The 17,025-nt window shown below is 57.6% G+C and overlaps 1 protein-coding gene and 1 long non-coding RNA gene across 5 annotated transcripts; one reads left to right on the forward strand and one right to left on the reverse strand.

The window, feature by feature from the left end:
- Positions 1-1,416: 1,416 nt before the first annotated feature.
- On the reverse strand, positions 1,417-14,786 carry LOC140602436 (uncharacterized). The gene is made up of 3 exons (XR_012005401.1): positions 14,104-14,786; positions 13,579-13,710; positions 1,417-4,885 (listed from the first exon to the last, which is right to left on the reverse strand). It is a non-coding gene; the product is annotated as an uncharacterized lncRNA (long non-coding RNA).
- On the forward strand, positions 1,933-15,565 carry CSF3R (colony stimulating factor 3 receptor). 4 transcript variants are annotated; one of them, XM_072771907.1, is made up of 17 exons: positions 1,933-2,195; positions 3,242-3,296; positions 5,011-5,217; positions 7,244-7,540; positions 8,449-8,572; positions 8,735-8,922; positions 9,588-9,757; positions 9,870-10,023; positions 10,115-10,194; positions 10,601-10,808; positions 11,509-11,697; positions 12,057-12,197; positions 12,784-12,933; positions 13,048-13,188; positions 13,425-13,518; positions 13,786-13,867; positions 14,289-15,565. In XM_072771907.1, exons 3-17 carry the CDS (start codon positions 5,154-5,156, stop codon positions 14,766-14,768), a joined length of 2,562 nt encoding a protein of 853 aa, XP_072628008.1. In that variant the 5' UTR covers positions 1,933-2,195; positions 3,242-3,296; positions 5,011-5,153; the 3' UTR covers positions 14,769-15,565. The 4 variants fall into 4 exon arrangements, with proteins under 4 accessions (XP_072628008.1, XP_072628007.1, XP_072628010.1 ...); XM_072771906.1 differs by having other exon boundaries at positions 1,934-2,195; positions 5,134-5,217; XM_072771908.1 differs by having other exon boundaries at positions 1,937-2,195; positions 5,134-5,217; positions 12,096-12,197.
- The last annotated feature ends 1,460 nt before the right edge of the window (positions 15,566-17,025 follow it).

A 17,025-nucleotide genomic window follows, 5' to 3' on the forward strand; every position in this document is an offset into this window, starting at 1 on the left:
ACTAAAACCCTCGCCCTCCTGGAGCTTCCATTCTGGTGGGAGGTAGGGGGGTGGGGAAAGCAGTGACAGATGGTGAAAAGGGATATGGGGGAAAAAGCGAGATGGGGTTAGGGGGAGCAATTTTTGTAAAGGGTGAGCAGAGAAAGCTTCAATGAGAAGTGGATAGTTGAGCAAAGACCTAGAGAAGGAGAAGGAGGGACCCGTGTTATTATTTGGGGCTGGGGGGCAGGGGGAGTATCCAGGCAAAAGAAACAGCAAGTGCAAAGGCCCTGAGGCAGGAGGGAGCCTAACAAATTTGAGGAACAACAATAACAACAAAAAAGAGTAGCTGGAGCAGAGCAGCCAGGGGGAGAACAATAGGAGAGGGGTGGGGGGGAAATGGGGCCCTGGTGTTGAGTGGGGACTTGTAGATCATCCAAAGAGCCTTGACTTTGTTTTTTGGGGGGTTTTTTTAAAGATTTTATTTATTCATGAGAGACATACAGAGGCAGAGACCCAGGCAGAGGGAGAAGCAGGCTCCCTGCAAGGAGCCCGGTGGGGACTCAATCCCAGGACCCCAGGGTCACGCCCTGAGCCAAAGGCAGACGCTCAACCACTGAGCCACCCAGGCATCCCAAAGAGCCTTGACTTTGACTCTGAGTGAAATGGGAACCATTGGGGGTTTGGGACAGAGGATGACATGAACTGACTTGACATGAACTCACTTTTTTTGGTCAGCATCACACTGGCCGCTGAAGGTACAATAGACAGATGGGCGGGGGGACCGGGATGAATGAAGTAGGAGACCAGGAAGCAGACGACTGCAACCATCTATGTACGAGATAATGGTGGTGTAGCCCCGACTGGTATTGATTTAAGTGATATTTCTATTTTCTTAACTTTTTATCATGAAAACATTGAAACCCAGAGCCAACCAAGTTGAACTATAAGGGGAATACCTGCCTACCCAAGATTCTGGTTATATTTTGAAACAGGATTTGCTGAGCATGCAGGGCCTATGGGACACCTTGGGGAGGTCGTCACAAACAGGTAGATATCTGCATCTGGACCCTCAAGGGCAACCCAGGTCTGCCCCTCACACCAGACTCAGAAGCCATCTCTCACTAAAAAGGATCATATGTTATGGACACTCTGCTAGTTGGTTGGTACCTAACCTTAGTAGGTCATTAATCCAACAGACTATGGACAGTCTGAACCTTCTTCAGAAAAAAATGCACAGAGGCACCCGGGTGGCTCAGTGGTTGAGCGTCTGCCTTCGGCCCAGGGTGTGACCCCGGGGTCCTGGGATCGAGTCCCGCATTGGGCTCCCTGCATGGAGCCTGCTTCTCCCTCTGCCTATGTCTCTGCCTCTGTGTGTGCGTGTTTGTTGTGAATAAATAAATAAAATCTTCAGAAAAAGAAAAAAATGCACAGAAAATTATTTATAAACCGTTCCAGGGGACTCATGGATACAGACAAGGAGAGACACAATGTAGCCTAGTGCACTCAGTCAGAACATGGTCAGGGTAGCAGAAGCGCTGTGAGTTAAGTAACTTCAAGGCTGCTTTCGAAGACCCCGAGCCTCCCAGGTCATCCCCGGGGCTTGTTCCCAGAGTCCCCATTTCTCCATCGCCTGTCAATGGTGGAAGACATGCGGTGATGAGGGGCCCGGCGAGTAGGTACGTGTTACAAACCTTCCCCTGACCTGGAGGCTGCCCCCTGAGACCCGTGAGGTCAGGGCCCCGAGGCTACTCGAGCCAGGGTCTGTGTCCCACCCATGCTGTCCCAGGGGTAGGGGCACGGAATGGCACCCCAGTGCCCTGAGGCCTGGGCCCTGGCCAGACTCAAAAGCTCTGAGGTCAGGAAATCCGGAGGCGGGCGAGAGGGACACCGTTGCCACATCCCCCAGCCCCGATGAGACCCCCGAGGCAGGAAGGCTGCCCGGCCTCACCTCTCACCGGCTTCCCTCTGAGGCTCCTTCCTGGGAGGAAGGGGCTGCCCTGTGCCTGGCGCCTGAGTGACAGCCCGAGGGAGGGAAGGAGGCTGGGCAGGTGTTGCAATCCGCAGCCCCTGGGCCTGTCACAGGCCGAGCCAGAGCCATCAACGACAGGGCTGGGGAGAGAAGCCCGACGGTGGCTGTTTTCAGGAACTGGCCCAGAGAGGAGAGAAGAGGCCGGGGAGGCCGGGCAGGGGCCCCACGGGCTCCAGCCTCCAGCGTGAGTAGAGGATCCGTGGCGGGGGGGGGTGCTGCACCAGGGCCTCGACCCCACGTCCACTGCCCCAGCTCTGCCGAGTGCCCGTGTGCAGGCCCGGGACCAGGGCTCCTGCCTTTAGCCTTGGTCCCTGGGAACCAGGAGCCCGGGACACGGAGGCTCCTTTGCAGGGCTGCCCCCACTTTGGGGGGTACTCACCGAGGAGGTCACAAACAGCCAGCCATCTCCTTGGGGACATGGAGCTGGGCTCTGGGACGGGCATAATCACCAACCCTCTCTGCGTCCCCCACCCCCACACCCGTTTCTCCCTGGCCAGTCCAGACTCTGGGTCTCCCTCTCCTGCATCTGAATCTTTCTGTGCCTTTCCACGTCTCTCACGTTTCCTTCTCTTGAATCCTAAACTCTCCTGGGGACCCCTGGCTTCTTGGCCTCGAGCACCTGTGTCTCCCCCTGGGCTCTTCCCTGTGCACCTGTCCTGCCCAGCCTTCTCCGCCCGCACACCTATTTCACTTTCTCCCTCATTGTGCGGCTGTGCGCCCCCTTTCACGGCCCAACATCGGTGGGGTGGGCGTCCCCCCGCCATGGGAGAGGAGACCCGACAGGGCAGAGAGGGTGCGAGCTGGGGCAGGGAGAGCAGGGGAGAGTGCAGGGAGAGGAGAGGAGAGAGGAAGAGGCCTGCGATGGCCTCCGGGAGGCAGCAGGTTCCACTGGACCGAGCGGGAGAACCGAGGAGATGGCCAGAGCCAAGGGGACCCGGGGTGGGGGGCAAGGAGCTGCAAGCAGGGGACCCCAGAACAGGACTTTGAAGCCATGAAGCGTGACACAGACAGAAGCAAGGTGGCTGTCCCAGGAGGCCAGGAGCAGGGGACGAGGCCACATGCTGGATCCCATGACACGGCGACCCACATCGTCATGCGTGGAAAGCACTCATGGTCACTGAGAGCTCCTGCCGTGCAGGCTCCGTGCTGAGCACCTCCGTCCCAGCCCACCTGGGTGCCTCCTCACTACGACCCCGGGAACTGGGTGCTCACGTCCTCTCCCTTTCACAGATGGGGAAACCGAGGTTCAGAACGATGAAGTAACTCATCCAAGGTCACGAAGCTGGTGAGTTGTGGAGCCGGGCTTCAGAGCAGGTGGTCTGGCTTAGAGCCAGCCCGCAGCGAGGCCCTGCTCCCACACGTCCCCCCGAGCACACCCAGCTGGGGTGGGGGGCGCCCCGGGCTGCTGTGGGCGACCAGGAACTGGTGCCAAACATGCCATCGCTCAGCATCCCAGGGGGAGAACGCAGGGGCCTCTCGAGTGGGGGGGTCTGGTTGCCTATTCCGGACAGGAGCCGGAGGAGAGGGATGAAGCAGTACCTTGCAGGGCACAGGCTGGGCCCCATGCTGACCCTCGCTGGGGCAGCAGGGCTGGGGTATGATCCAAAGCACATGGGAATAGAAACCAGTGCCTCAAAGCCTGAGCCTAGGAGGCCACATCTTCCCCACCCAGTGTGCATGGGGGACGATCAAACTGGTACGCAGCAGTAAGACAGTTGCCAACCACTGATTGGTAGACGGGGATGCCCTGAACAGTTGTGTGGGTTTCTCACTGCACAAAGCTGCCCAGCTGAGGAGCAAGTGGAGGCTGAAACCAACCTATTCTTCAGCTGCCAGGTCTTGGTGTGGGGCTGCAACTGCCCAGAGGAAGGGGCACTTTTTTCCTGATTTGCCAAAATGTGACTCACAGGCGAGCAGTCCCCTGGCATCCTGATCCGGAAATGTAGATGGATCATCGCCCAGGGCTTGGGGTCCGGCCCCCGTGAGAGGGAACAGTGGTTGTATGTCAGGCAGTTCTTGTTCACACCTGTGCATAGCCCGGGGAGAAAAGGGAGAGCAGCCTTCCCCATCCAAGGACAGGGCACCAGTACACGTCATGCTCCTGTGTACACTTATCAGCTGCCAAGACTGCCAATCAGTGCCAGAGACCCTGGTGCCTGGTCCCCAAGATCCCGGTGGGAGCAGGAGGCAGGGTTAGGCCAGAGCCCACCCCAGTGGGACAATTTTGCATGGGTGTTGAGGCAGGAACTACCGCTCTCCACATCCAGATGCTGTCACCGTGACTACAGGACACCTGACCCCAGAAAAACCTCTGGAGGCCCGAGCCCTGAACAGGGGGCGGGGATGGGGTGTCGGACCCCTTGCGCCCTCCCGTTCCCGCCATCACCATGGAGGCCAGCTGCCCGAGCCCCTTGGCCCAGCTACCCCATGGAGCTATCCCTTTCTGCCAGGGAGCGTCTCTGACCCTTCAGGCCCTGCTCACCCCAGAGAACTTGCCTCACAGGCATGCGTGTGTAACCTGGATGTGTCAGGAAGCTAGTACCCCCAAAGAACATCCCTTGACCCATGGGGAACGGAAGTCGGTAGATAAACGTTGCCATCCTCCCTCCTGTTCAAGGGATCAAGTGTCCTGAGGCATGTTTCTCACAGCTCCTTGGAAGGTTCCAGAAGGAGGGAGCCCAAGCTGTCCATAGAGATGACCAACTCCGTGACGCACACTTGTTGGCTTTCCCTCCTCCCTCACCTGTCCATTCCGCCCAACCCCTTCAGTCTGTTCCTGGGATCTTTCCAAAATAAGCCATCTGCATGCTAGCCCGGCTAGGATAGAAGGGAAGGGGGAAGAAGGCCGTTCCTTGATGCTCCTGCTGCTCTCTCCTGGAAGGCAAACATAACAACAGTGGCCGTCACTTACAGAGTCATTTCCTGTGTGCCTTGCATCATTTTGTGTCTTCTTCCCAAAGTCCTGTGCAGTATCAACTCTCGTTGCCTCCGTTTTGCAGACAAAGAAACTGAGGCTCAGCAAGATCAAGTAACCTGGCCAAAGCCACGCTGAGGCAGAGCAAGGGCTAAGCTCAGTTCTGGTTCCAAAGCCCATGACCTTCACCATCCCCCTCTGCCTCCAGGTGAACACCAAACAGGCACAATGGCAGGGCTAGGATCCTGGAGTCTGAGCGTAGCTGCCCTGATCGCCCTGCTGCTCCCCAGAAGTGAGTATGGCCATAGGGGTGCTGGGGGGAGAGGGAGAGAGAGGGGGGGGAGGAGGGAACCATTTGCCCTGCCTCACTGCTCCTGGGCCACAGATGAGGGGTGGCTGGGTCGCTGGGCCCCTGCCCACACACCTCTGTGGGCACAGCACCACCCGGGAGGAATGCGGAAGGGCCTGGGCTGCTCAGCCTGGGAAAGGCCGGGGGACCCAGGTCTTGTCCGCAGGTCCCCGTCAGGTTATCAGAAGGAAGCTCTGGGTCCCCTGTGCAGCCTTCACGGGCAACAGAGGGATCAGGGTGGGAGCCCCGGGGAGGCAGGCTTCATCCCGGAATAAGGAAGCTCGAGCCGAGCGTCCCATTTTTGGGAGTATGCAAGCTGAGGCCGGGGCGGACAGGGATGCTGCATAGCCGGGGTCAGCAAACACGGCCTGATAGAGTCACATTTAGGCTCTGCGGGCCACCTGCGGTTTCTGCTGCGTGTTCTTACCTATTTTCTGTTCCGCAGTCACCCTTTAAAAATCTAAAACTCATTCTTAGCCGGCAGGCCGTACGAAAAACGGGCCATCCCGGGCCCGGCTAAAGAGGATGCAGGATTAGAGGGGAGTCTTGAAGTAAACAGTTTTGCGAGGTTCCCTCCAGTCGGAAGTTCTGAGTCTGGGAAGCGACAGGAGCCCCACATTAAAAGCTGTGAACCCCGCCCTGTGATCCTGGGCAAATTCCTTCTCCTCTTGGGGCCTCGGCCTCAGCAAAACAGGCCTCAGAACACAGGAGACAGAGGAAAGGAGGCGCGGGGGGCAAAGTTCACTGCTTACTTAAATGTTTACACACTAAACACACGCCAAGGGCCTAGTCCACGCTAGGCTCTGGGGAAGACAGTAGGAGGCACACAGCCGAGCTCTCCAGCCCCACGGAACCTCTGGTCTCGCTGGGGAGGCGGACAAGCACCTGGTCACATGAGCCTGTAATGATGAGGGATAATAAAAGCTTTGGGAAAGTTCGGGGCACTTGGCTTGGGTCTGGTTGATCAGGGTCCGGTCTGGTTCCCCCAAGATGCTAAATGTTAACCAGGCACCCCGGGAAAAGGAGCCCCTGGAAAAGGGACAGCAGCAGGTCCAAGGACCTGGAGGCTGGAGAGATCAAAGCATTTTCAAGGACTGGCAAGAGGGCCAGAGCAACGCAGCTGGGAAAGGATGGTCTGAGCTAGAACTGGGAGGGGCAGCGTGGGCAAGGTCACAGGGCTCCGGACCCGGGTCTTTATCTTAGGGCAGCAGATACTTAACATGCCGGGCATTGTGCTAAGTGCCTTACCCGCACTAGCCCATCTAATCCCTCCCGCCACAGGAAGGAGGGGACTAGTTCTCGTCCCTCCTCCACGTACAGATGAGAAAATCGAGGCACAGGAAGCCTCACTAACATACCAGGGTCACGTGATTAATAAGCAATAGAACCAGGGTGCCGGGGCGCCGGGGTAGCCCAGTCGGGTGACTGTCTGCCTTCGGCTCAGGTCATGATCCCGGGGTTCTGGGATCGAGTCCCATGTCGGGCTCCCTGCTCAGCACGGAGTCTGCTTCTCCCTCTCTATTTCTCTCTCTCTCTCTCTCAAACTCATAGAATAATAAAAGTAAAATAATAAGCAATAGAACCAGGCTGTAAACCCAAGCCGTCTGTTCCAACATCCGAGCCTTATGCACCACACGGCCGACGTGCTGGAGGGCTGTGGTACAGATGGGGTAACGCAATCAGATTTGAACTCTGAGGGCTGTGGCCACAGGGTTCTTATCATGCCAACCATTGCTTTCGCCACCCCAGGGGAGGGCGCCGCGGCGGGGACTGGGCTCTGTCTGGTGGGGTGCTGGGGCTGGCTCGCGAGACCTCGGTGCACACCTGTCCTCCCAAGGTCACGTTCACGTCCCACTGGTGTAGCTTGAAAACCAGTCTTGGTGGGAAGGTAAGGGCCTCGAGCTCAAGCTAGGAGCACAAAGGCCGAGGTGCAGAGCTCAGCTCCGCCGCCCCTTCTCTTCCACCCCAGGCCGGGAGGAGTGCGGACGCATCAACCTCCCAACCCCCACCGTCCACCTGGGGGATCCCCTCACAGCCTCCTGCATCATCAGCCCCAACTGCAGCCACCTGGGCCCCGAGACACAGATTGTCTGGAAAGTAGGAAGAGAGTCTCAACCCGGAAAGAGGCAACAGCGGCTGGAAGACGGAAGCCAGGAATTCACGGTCACCATACCCCGCCTCAGCAGCCCGCGGGTCCTGCTCTCCTGCTACCTGCGCTGGGGCCACAGCCTGCAGATGCTGGACCAGGCCGAGGTGCAGGCAGGCTGTAAGTCCCGGCCGCCAGCCACCCGCTGTCCTTGCCCTCCTGCCAACACCGATAAGACCTGTTGTTATTTACTGAGCTCGTGCTCCGTAAGCTCGTCTTGGGCATGGTTGGTTATCAGACCATCCGCCCTACCAGTGGATCATGCTACTTAGCCCCATGTTGCAGACGAGGAAACTGAGGCTCAAGAGACTACATGATACGGTGAAGGTCACAAACTGAGGGTGTAGCCAAGGTTTATATCAGGCAGCGTCGTAACCATCACTCCATAGGGCTGCCGAGTCAAGCCCAACTACCCGGCCACTGGGGGGTGTCCCCGGGGAGGACCCTTCACCCCCTGGGCCTGCTCCTAGCTTCTCTCCACCCCAGTCTCAGCCTTCTTTCAAACCGAGGGGCCAGGTTTTATGCCAAGCCAACGCCTAAGAAAAACCCTTAAGACAAGGTTTCTTTGTTAAGAGTCTAAGAGTCGCCAGTAGAGCTAATGCACTTAGTAGGTGCCGGGCATTGCTCTGAGCACTGTGTGCACAGTAAGTCACTTGGCCCTCTCAACCCCGGGGAGTAAGCATGTGGCCATCACACCATTTCACAGATGAAGAGACTGAGGCACAGGGCAGTTCAGTGACTTCAAGATCACAACGGTGAATCCCTGTCAGAACCAGGTTGGAAAGCCAGGTCTACACCATCAGTGTCAGAGACTCTGTGATGCTGCCCCCCCCCCCCCCGTGCAGGCCTGCATTTGACTTTCTCCAGGGCTGCCCCCACAGGGTCACCCTACATATATATGGAGACGAGCAAATAGGGTAGCTCCGGGGAGGAACAACCCAGAGCAAGGAAATGAAGCTAACTGGTTCCAATCAGAGCTTCCAGAGAGGTCCTACTCAAAGCCCACACTCTCCCCACCCGATGTGCAGACCCTCCTGCCGCACCCCACAACCTGTCCTGCCTCATGAACCTCACAACCAACAGCCTCATCTGTCAGTGGGAGCCGGGACCCAACAGCCACCTGCCCACCAACTTCACCCTAAAGAGCTTCAAGTAAGTAAGGGTCTGTGTGCTAGCCCCGTTCTTTTGGGTCCCGGGGTGGGGGCGGGGGCAGGACTGTGGGGGTGGGGGAGCCAGAGGCAAGCACAGGAGGGAGAAGGGAGCCTCGCTCTCTTCCACTGATGCTAGACACCCAAGCCTGGTATTGCCTGGCAGGAGCCGTGGCAACTGCCAGACCCAGGAGGACTCTATCCTCGACTGCGTGCCTAGCGACGGCCAGAACCACTGCTCCATCCCACGTAGACACCTGCAGTTGTACCAGAACATGGGCATCTGGGTGCAGGCGGAGAACGCGCTAGGGACCACAAAGTCCCCACAGCTGTGCCTCGTTCCCATGGATGTCGGTGCGTGATGCCAGGCCTGGGGGACAGGACAGGCCCCCCCACAAGGGGCAAACTCAGAGAGTCACAGAGAGGAAATCACACACCCAGGGTCAGACAAAGAGACACTGGAAGACCCAGGCAGACAAGAGCAACAGGGACAAGATGGACTGCAGGTGGGGATAGAGACACAGAGCCAAGGAGGCACATTCACTCATTCATTCTTCCGGCAAGCTTCCTGCAGCTCCCGCTAACCACCAGGCACTGCTCCAGGTGCCAGAGATGCGGCACTAAACGCACGAGCAAAAGTCCTGCCCCTGGAGCTTTACGTTCCAGCTGGCAGAAAAGATAAAATAGGATGTCAGGCGACGGGAAGGGTGATGGGCGAGCAAAGGGGAGGCAGGTTACCTGGGTACCTGCAGAGTGAGAGCGCCAGGCAGAGGGAACTGCAAGTGCAAAGGCCCTGGGGCAAGAGGATGAAACAGAGACCCAGACCTAGAGACAGGCCTGCAGAAACATGACGTGATGACGTGAAGATGAAGAGACAGAGAGACAGAGACAGAGAGAGACAGACTGACAGAGACCCACAGGGATGGCGACCCAGGGCAGAAACTGGGAAAAAAGCAGGAGTAAGGCAGGCCCCTCCGGGACGGGGCAGGGCAGGTTTCTGAGAGCCCCTCTCCTTGCAGTGAAGCTGGAGCCCCCCACGCTGTGGGCCCTGCCCCCCAGTCCTGAGGCAGCCCCACCCCAGCCTGGCTGCCTGCTGCTGCGCTGGGAGCCATGGAAGCCAAGCCTGTACATAGAGCAGAAGTGCGAGCTGCGCCACCAGCCACGGCTGGGGGAAGCCAGCTGGGATCTGGTAAGGCGGAGGTCAAGCCCAAGAGCCTGGGGTGGGGGTGGCTGAGGGGAGGGCGGCTGGGCCGGCCTCAAGGCCACGGGGTACAGGCTCAGAGCCACGGCCGCCCCACCAGGTGGGCCCCCTGCTCTCCCAGACCCTCCAGTACGAGCTCTGCGGGCTCCTCCCATCCACGGCCTACGCCCTGCAGATGCGCTGCACCCGCTGGCCCCTGCCTGGCCAGTGGAGCGACTGGAGCCCTAGCCTGACGCTGACCACCGCGCAACGGGGTAAGCAGGGGGGCGAGGGGCCAGGAGCAGCGATCAGGACAAAGCCCAGCATCTGGGGCTCCCCCTGACCCTCTTCTCCCTCCCTCCACAGCCCCCATCGTCAGACTGGACACGTGGTGGCAGCAGAGGCAGCTGGACCCCAGGACGGCGGACATGCAGCTCTTCTGGAAGGTGACCCATCCTGACCTCCCTCCACCCCTGACACTTCTTCCAACCCAGACACATGCCTGTGGTCTGGGGCTCAGGACTCCGAGGGGTCTGGAAGGTGTGGATGCATTTGTAGGTGATTTGCATGCACCTTGCATGTGCAGGCCGCTGAGTAGTGCCCTTCAGGAGAGACGACAGGGAGGCCTCGCCTAAGGCAAAGGGTCGGTTCAGGGAATAGTTAAGTGCCAACTGGATTCTTCCTTTCCTCCCTCCTAGGACCTGGCATAGGGAAAGAAGGGAGAGAGGGAGGAAGGCTGGCCCCCAGCCTGTGGGGCTCAGCTCGTGTGACCCATCCGCCATCTAGAAGCCCTCCCCCACTTAGGACGAGCTGTCCATCCCTCTGACCACCTTCTTCCCGTGCCCGCTGCAGCCAACGCCCTTGGACAGATACAGCGGGCAGATCCAGGGATACCTGGTCAGACCAGCAGGCCCGGCAGGGGCAAGCCCACCCCTCTGCAACACCACAGAGCTGAGCTGCACCTTCCGCTTGCCCTCAGAAGCCCGGGAGGTGGTCCTTGTGGCCTATAACACAGCCGGGACCTCCCATCCCACCCCAGTGGTCTTCCTAGAGAGCAGAGGTAAGGGGGGCCGGTGGCTAGCAGAGCACAGTGGGTAAGCATGTAAATTCAGAAGCTAGACTGCCCGGGTTCACATCTAGTTCTGTCACTTGCTGACGGCACAACCAGGGCCAGTGACCGAACCTCCCTGGCCTAGCAAAGGGGAACAATACGCTGCTGAGCTCGAGGCATTGTTATGAGGTTTGTATGTGCGTTCAGACACGGCCTGGCACCAAGTTCCTGCTCAACAGGCGGAATATCAGCTCCTATTATCATCTGAGCCAGAACCAAGTTAAGCTGGTGGAGGAACCACACACACACACACACACACACACACACACACACAGAGCCCATTCTGCCGGAAAGACAGGAAGAAAGCCTGATGGCGATCAATGCTAACATCATGTGGTTTGTGGCATGTGCCGTCGTGGTCCTTGGTACGTGTTACCTTACTGGGTCCACCAAGAGGCCCGAGAGAGGCACTCGTTCTATCACTGTCAGGCACTCCTCCGCCCAGGCACTGTGCTAGGCTTATCCTGTACGTCATCTCATTTGATCTGCACCAGAGAACCCATCCAGATGAGCAAACTGAGGTCCCGAGGTTGACTCACTCAAGGCCACCCAGCTTGTAAGTAACAAAGTCAGGATTTGAACCCAGGCTCCAGGCTCTGGCACCTGCATTCCTCTCGCTTTGTTCTTTCGCCTCCCACTCGGTCTCCAGGTCCGCCCCTGGCCGGACTCCACACCATGGCTCAAGATCCCCACAGGCTCTGGGTGGGCTGGGAGCCCCCCAGCCCTCGACCTCAGGGCTATGTGATTGAGTGGGGCCTGGGTCCCCCCAGCCCCAGCGGCAGCAATAAGACCTGGAAGATGGAGCATAACGGAAGCATTTCTGGGACCCTACTGCAGGGTGAGGCAGGCCGGGGGGATGGAGCGGGCGGTGAGCAGGGCCTGGGAAGCAGGGAGGCAACACTTGTCTGACGGGAAGCGAGGGGCCACCCGAACCACCCTAGAGAAGCAGACTCCTCACTCTTTCTTGATCCTTTACTGTCCTCTCCCATCCCCAGAATCAGGAAGTTCTTCTTTCACCGTAACCCGTAACCAGATCTTCTCTTTTCACAGCCCTGACCCTCCCACCCTTCTAGCTCTCCCCACTTTTCTGCCCTCCCTCCCATCAAATGATCCGCAGAAGAGATAGAAGCAGCTAGCTCTGCAGCCTGAGGCCTGGGGGGTCTGGGGTCAGCTCCTGATCATCCACGGGGGGGTTAGGCCCTCACCGGGGCGCCCTACCCCATTTTCTCTCCACAGAGAACATCAGGCCCTTTCAGCTCTACGAGATCACTGTGACCCCCCTATACCAGGACAGCGTGGGGCCCTCCCGACACATCTATGCCTACTCCCAAGAGATGGGTGCGTCAGCCACCAGGCCTCCCCAGAACCCTCTCCTCTCAGTGCCTGCTGGGGCCCCGGCCATTGGGACTATGAGGGAACATCCCCCCACCCCTGGCCCCAAAGAAGCTCTCTCCCAACCCCAACATTACCCCAGGCTAGCCCCAGACCTCTGCAGCCGGACAGGTCAGGCGGCCGGGTGACAGAAACTAGGGAGTGAGTTTGGCAGCAGGTCTGGCAAAAGTCCATCAATCACCCTTGAAAGAAATCAAGTGTCAGCTGCGGCAGAAATTAGACGGAGGGCCTGGCATAAAGTCAGAGGGCGAGGGGCAGAAATCAGACAGCGAGCCCAACTAAACCAAGCCGGTGGACGTGGGGTGGTGAGGCTTCGGAAGCAAAGAGAAGCGGGTTCCAGTCCCGACCTGGCCACTTATTAGCAGTCTATGGAATGCAGCTGAAGGTCCCGGCAACACCAGGGGGGCCGTTTCCTTACTCCTCAGCACAGTGTGTCTCAGTTCTGGGGTCTGGGGAGTCGCGAGGTGTCCAGCTGGGCTCCCCACTCTGCCCAGCTCCCCGGCAGCCCCTGTACCTCTCTCTCTCCCGGCAGCCCCCTCCCGCGCCCCAGAGCTGCATCTAAAGCACATTGGCAAGACCTGGGCCCGGCTGGAGTGGGTGCCCCTGCCCTCTGAGCTAGGGAAGAGCCCCCTTACCCACTACACCGTCTTCTGGACGTCTTCTGCTCGGGGCCAGTCCTTCTGTGAGTCTATCCTCAGTACCCCACAGCCCCAGAAGGCCTCGGGGGGAGCGCTCAGCAGCCGCAGAGGGAGCCTCGGCATCTGGGCCCAGGCTGACCATTCTCTTCTACTCCCAGCCACTGTGCTCAATGCCTCCTCCCACGGCTTGGTCCTCCACGGCTTGGAGCCCGCCAGCTTGTACCACGTCCTCCTCAGGGCTACCAGTAAGGCCGGCGCCACCAACAGCACAAGCCTTACCCTGATGACCTTGGCCCTAGGTAAGGCGAGAAGGGGGCCGGCCAGACAAGGTTGTTGGGAAGGTTCCTCGGCCAACGGATCTCTCATTTTGAGGCCTTGCCTGGATCCGCTGGTCTGAGGGAGGAGACCCAGACCTGCCCATGAAGCTCAGCCTGAGGGAGGAGGCCCAATCCTGCCCTCAGAGCCCAGTGTGACGGAAGAGGCCCAGCCTTCCTTGCGTGCACTCTAACCCCTTCTGGCTTTCCCTTCACCCCAGAGGAGTCTGAGCTGCATGTCCTCCTGGGCCTCTTTGGATTCCTGCTCTTGTTCATCTGTCTCTGCGGGGCTGCCCGGCTCTGCTGCAGACCCAGGTAAGTCCTTTTTTTTTTTTTTTTTTTCAGGTGAGTCCTTTTAAGAGAATTAATACCTACCTGCCCCTGCCCACAGGGAACTGCAGGCTGGGGTGGGCCAATCCAAGTCCCTCCTCGCCCTCACAGGCCTCAGGGCCCACGTCTGGATCAGGCACTGCACCATCTCCTCTCTGCCCAAGGGGCCTTCCGCTGCTGGGAGTGGGTGAGAGAAAGGATGGAAAGATGGAGGGCAAGCCTGACCTGGCCCTCTCCTGTCCTCTTTTGCAGCAGAAAGAATCCTCTCTGGCCAAGTGTCCCAGACCCAGCCCACAGCAGCCTGGGCTCCTGGGTGCCGAGCATCATGGTGGAGGTGAGAACCCCAGAGGGAGAGGGAAATGGGGCCGGGGGGTGCTGGTCCAGGATCCAAGTGAAAGGAAACCCCTCCAAGGATGAGGACTCAGGCCTTCCCATCACTTCCTAGCAAGGTCCCCTCCCTCCGGAGTAAAGCAAATCTCACTTTGGATCCCAACTCTACCCATTTCAAAGCCTCGGCCATCTCACTGTGAAATGGGACATATCTCCCACACAATCCTTGGGGACAAGCACCTTAAGCTAAGTCTGAAGTGCAGAGCAGGTGTCAGAAAAGCATGAGGTGCTTCACAAGCATCATCCTCAGAGGTTCCAGCAGAGCGCAGCAGGAATATCTCAACTGTCCCCAACTCAGGAAGGGACACTGGTTGGGACGAATGTCTCAGATGAATCACGTCCTCACCCCCCGTCCTTGTGTCCAGGAGACCTTCCAGCTGCCCAGCCTTCGGGACACTGGCATGCCACCCATCACCAAGATCACAGTGCTGGAGGAAGAGGAGAAGAAGCCAGGGCCCTGGGAGTCAAATGACAGCTCAGGGACCTGTGGCCTCCCCACCCTGGTCCAGGCCTACGTGCTCCAGGGGGACCCAAGAGCATGTTCCACCCAGACCCAGCCCCAGTCCGGCACCAGTGACCAGGTCCTCTACGGGAAGGTGTTGGGCAGCCCCACCAGCCCAGGTCCAGGGCACTACCTCCGTTGTGACTCTACTCAGCCCCTCTTAGGGGGCCTTACTCCCAGTCCCAAGTTTTATGAGAACCTCTGGTTCCAGACCAGCCCCCTGGGCACCCCAGAGCCCCTCGTCCCAAACCAGGAGGATGACTGTGTCTTTGGGCCACTGCTTGACTTCCCCCTCCTGCAAGGGCTCCAGGTCCATGGGGTGGAGGGGCTGGGGGGCATCTAGCATCCCCTGGGACCCCCACTTGGGCCTGTCTCTTGAGAGGTCTGGGCCATCCAGAGGAGAGGAGAGTATTAGTAAGCCCATCATGCAAAAAACCACCTAGTCCCAGAAGGGCAGTAAGGCTACAGGGTCTCCTCCCCATCTCTGGCCCCCAGCATCCTTCGTCTCTCTCTCCAGTCCCCACAGGCTGGGCCCTTAATTTAGTGGCCACGGAATGCTTCGTCCAACCCTGCCCACTAGCCTCTTGTGCTTATTTCCTGTAATCTCAGTCTCTTAAACTGGTTCATGGTTTGGTTTGGTTTGATTTTGAGAAACTCTTGAGTACGCCCGCACCTCTGTCCTTTTCCTTTTTAGGGCCCTAGCAGTGATGGGGGTACTTATCAGAAGTGTTCATTTGCATATTCCTTCCTTTGCTCATTAATCCCCCCAGCCCTCACCCAGCATGTAGGCCCTGTGCTGGCAGCGGGGATTCAAAAATGACTTGGCTCAGTCCGCCCTCAAAGAGTTCGCATTCTAGTGGTAGAGACTCGAAGACTGCCCATTAGGGCAGAGTGGCCAGGACTGAGGCAGGGATCACAAAGTGCTGTGGGACAGGAGAAGAGACCTCAGAAAAGACTATCCTTGCTGTGTTGGAGAAATACAAATAAAACCATCTACTGGGGCGCCTGGCTGGCTCAGTGTGTGGAGCATGCAAATCTTGATCTTGGGGTTGTGAGTTTGAGCCCCACACTGGTTGTAAAGATTACTTAAAAATAAAACATTAAAAAATTTTTTAAATAAAATTTAAATAAATAAATAAAACATTAAAAAACAAAATCTCCTGCCAACCTAGAAAACCTCTCCACCAGGGTGGAAGAGGATGAAATCAGTTTTATTACTGAATGAACATTAACCAAAATGTGATGGGCATCATCACCAACCTTCCTAAAACCTTGAAAAGACAGAAAGAAACTTTACCCTTGTTTACCGCCAAGCAGATACAGGTTACTGCACACATTTTCGCAAGATAAATGATACCTAGTCCTCAAGCAAAAGGACATCACGGCACCATCCGTCACACAGAGTTCATCCTAAATTCACCTGGTAAACGGGGTAGACACCTGTTTGCTAATTGTCTTTATCCCAAAGAAAACTAAATTTCTCTTTATGAGAAGAGGTAGGTTCGCATCTTAGAGTGAGGCAGAAACTGTCTTCCTTAATCACTGCATTTCAAGAGATGGCTCCTAGATCCTAGATCCTTGAGAATATCGCGTGCTGCAAAACTGGCAAGAGGCATATTTAGCTTTTTGAAAAGATTTACATCTGTCTCAAAAGGGCAGAGAAAGAATTCACAATGACAACTTTCCAAAAGTATATGCTTTAAGAAGAGTGAGGGGGAGGAGAGCTTTTTTCCCTTTTTGCACCAAGGGAAAATTAAAATTTTATTTTTATTTCATTAAAAATGTACTTTTCCTGCTTTGCATTTGTCCTTGTCCTTACATCCCCCCATTTTGCAAAAATCATCACAGCAAATATTTGTTGAGTGTGTACCATATAGCACATCCTTCACCTCGGTTCATCCTCCAACAACCTAAAAGGCAGATACTGGGGACACCTCGGTGGCTCAGTGGTTGAGCGTCTGCCTTTGGCCCAGGTGGTGACCCTGGGGTCCCAGGATCAAGTCCTGCATCAGGCTCCCTGCATGGAGCCTGCTTCTCTCTAGGCCTGTGTCTCTGCCTCTTTCTCTGTCTCTCATGAATAAATACACAAAATATTAAAACAAAAAACAAAAAAAGCACATACTGCTATTACCACCCCCATTTGATGAACGAGTACACGCGGCCCAGAAAGGTGGGACTGGCTTTGCCCACGGTCACAGTGAGTAAATGAATGGCTGAGCTTCCATCCCAGCCCAGGGCTGTCCCACTCCAAGATCCGCGACCTTCAGCTCGAGGCTTACGGGGCTGACACCCAGCAGCTCTCAGGGGAGCCTCATCCAGGAGGATGGAGGAAGAGGAGGTAGGGGGGGAAGGCTACTGCAGGCCCTGCAAAAAGCCTCCAAAAGGCCAGGGCTCCAGGCCAGGAGCACAGAGCGGGAGTAATGGGGGGGGGGGGGGGCGCAGGCCCACGAAAATAACGACCTCTGAGAAGGTATGCAGCCCCGCACGCCGCGAACCCGGGCGCAGCCCCCAGCCCCGCGCAGCCGGAGCAGCCCGAGCCGCCCCCACGCCGCGGCTCGCGCTCCCGATCCATTCTCTCGGCCATCGGCTGCTCCGGCCTC

Source organism: Canis lupus, chromosome 13 (genome assembly GCF_048164855.1).
Source record: "Canis lupus baileyi chromosome 13, mCanLup2.hap1, whole genome shotgun sequence".
NCBI classification, from domain to species: domain Eukaryota; kingdom Metazoa; phylum Chordata; class Mammalia; order Carnivora; family Canidae; genus Canis; species Canis lupus.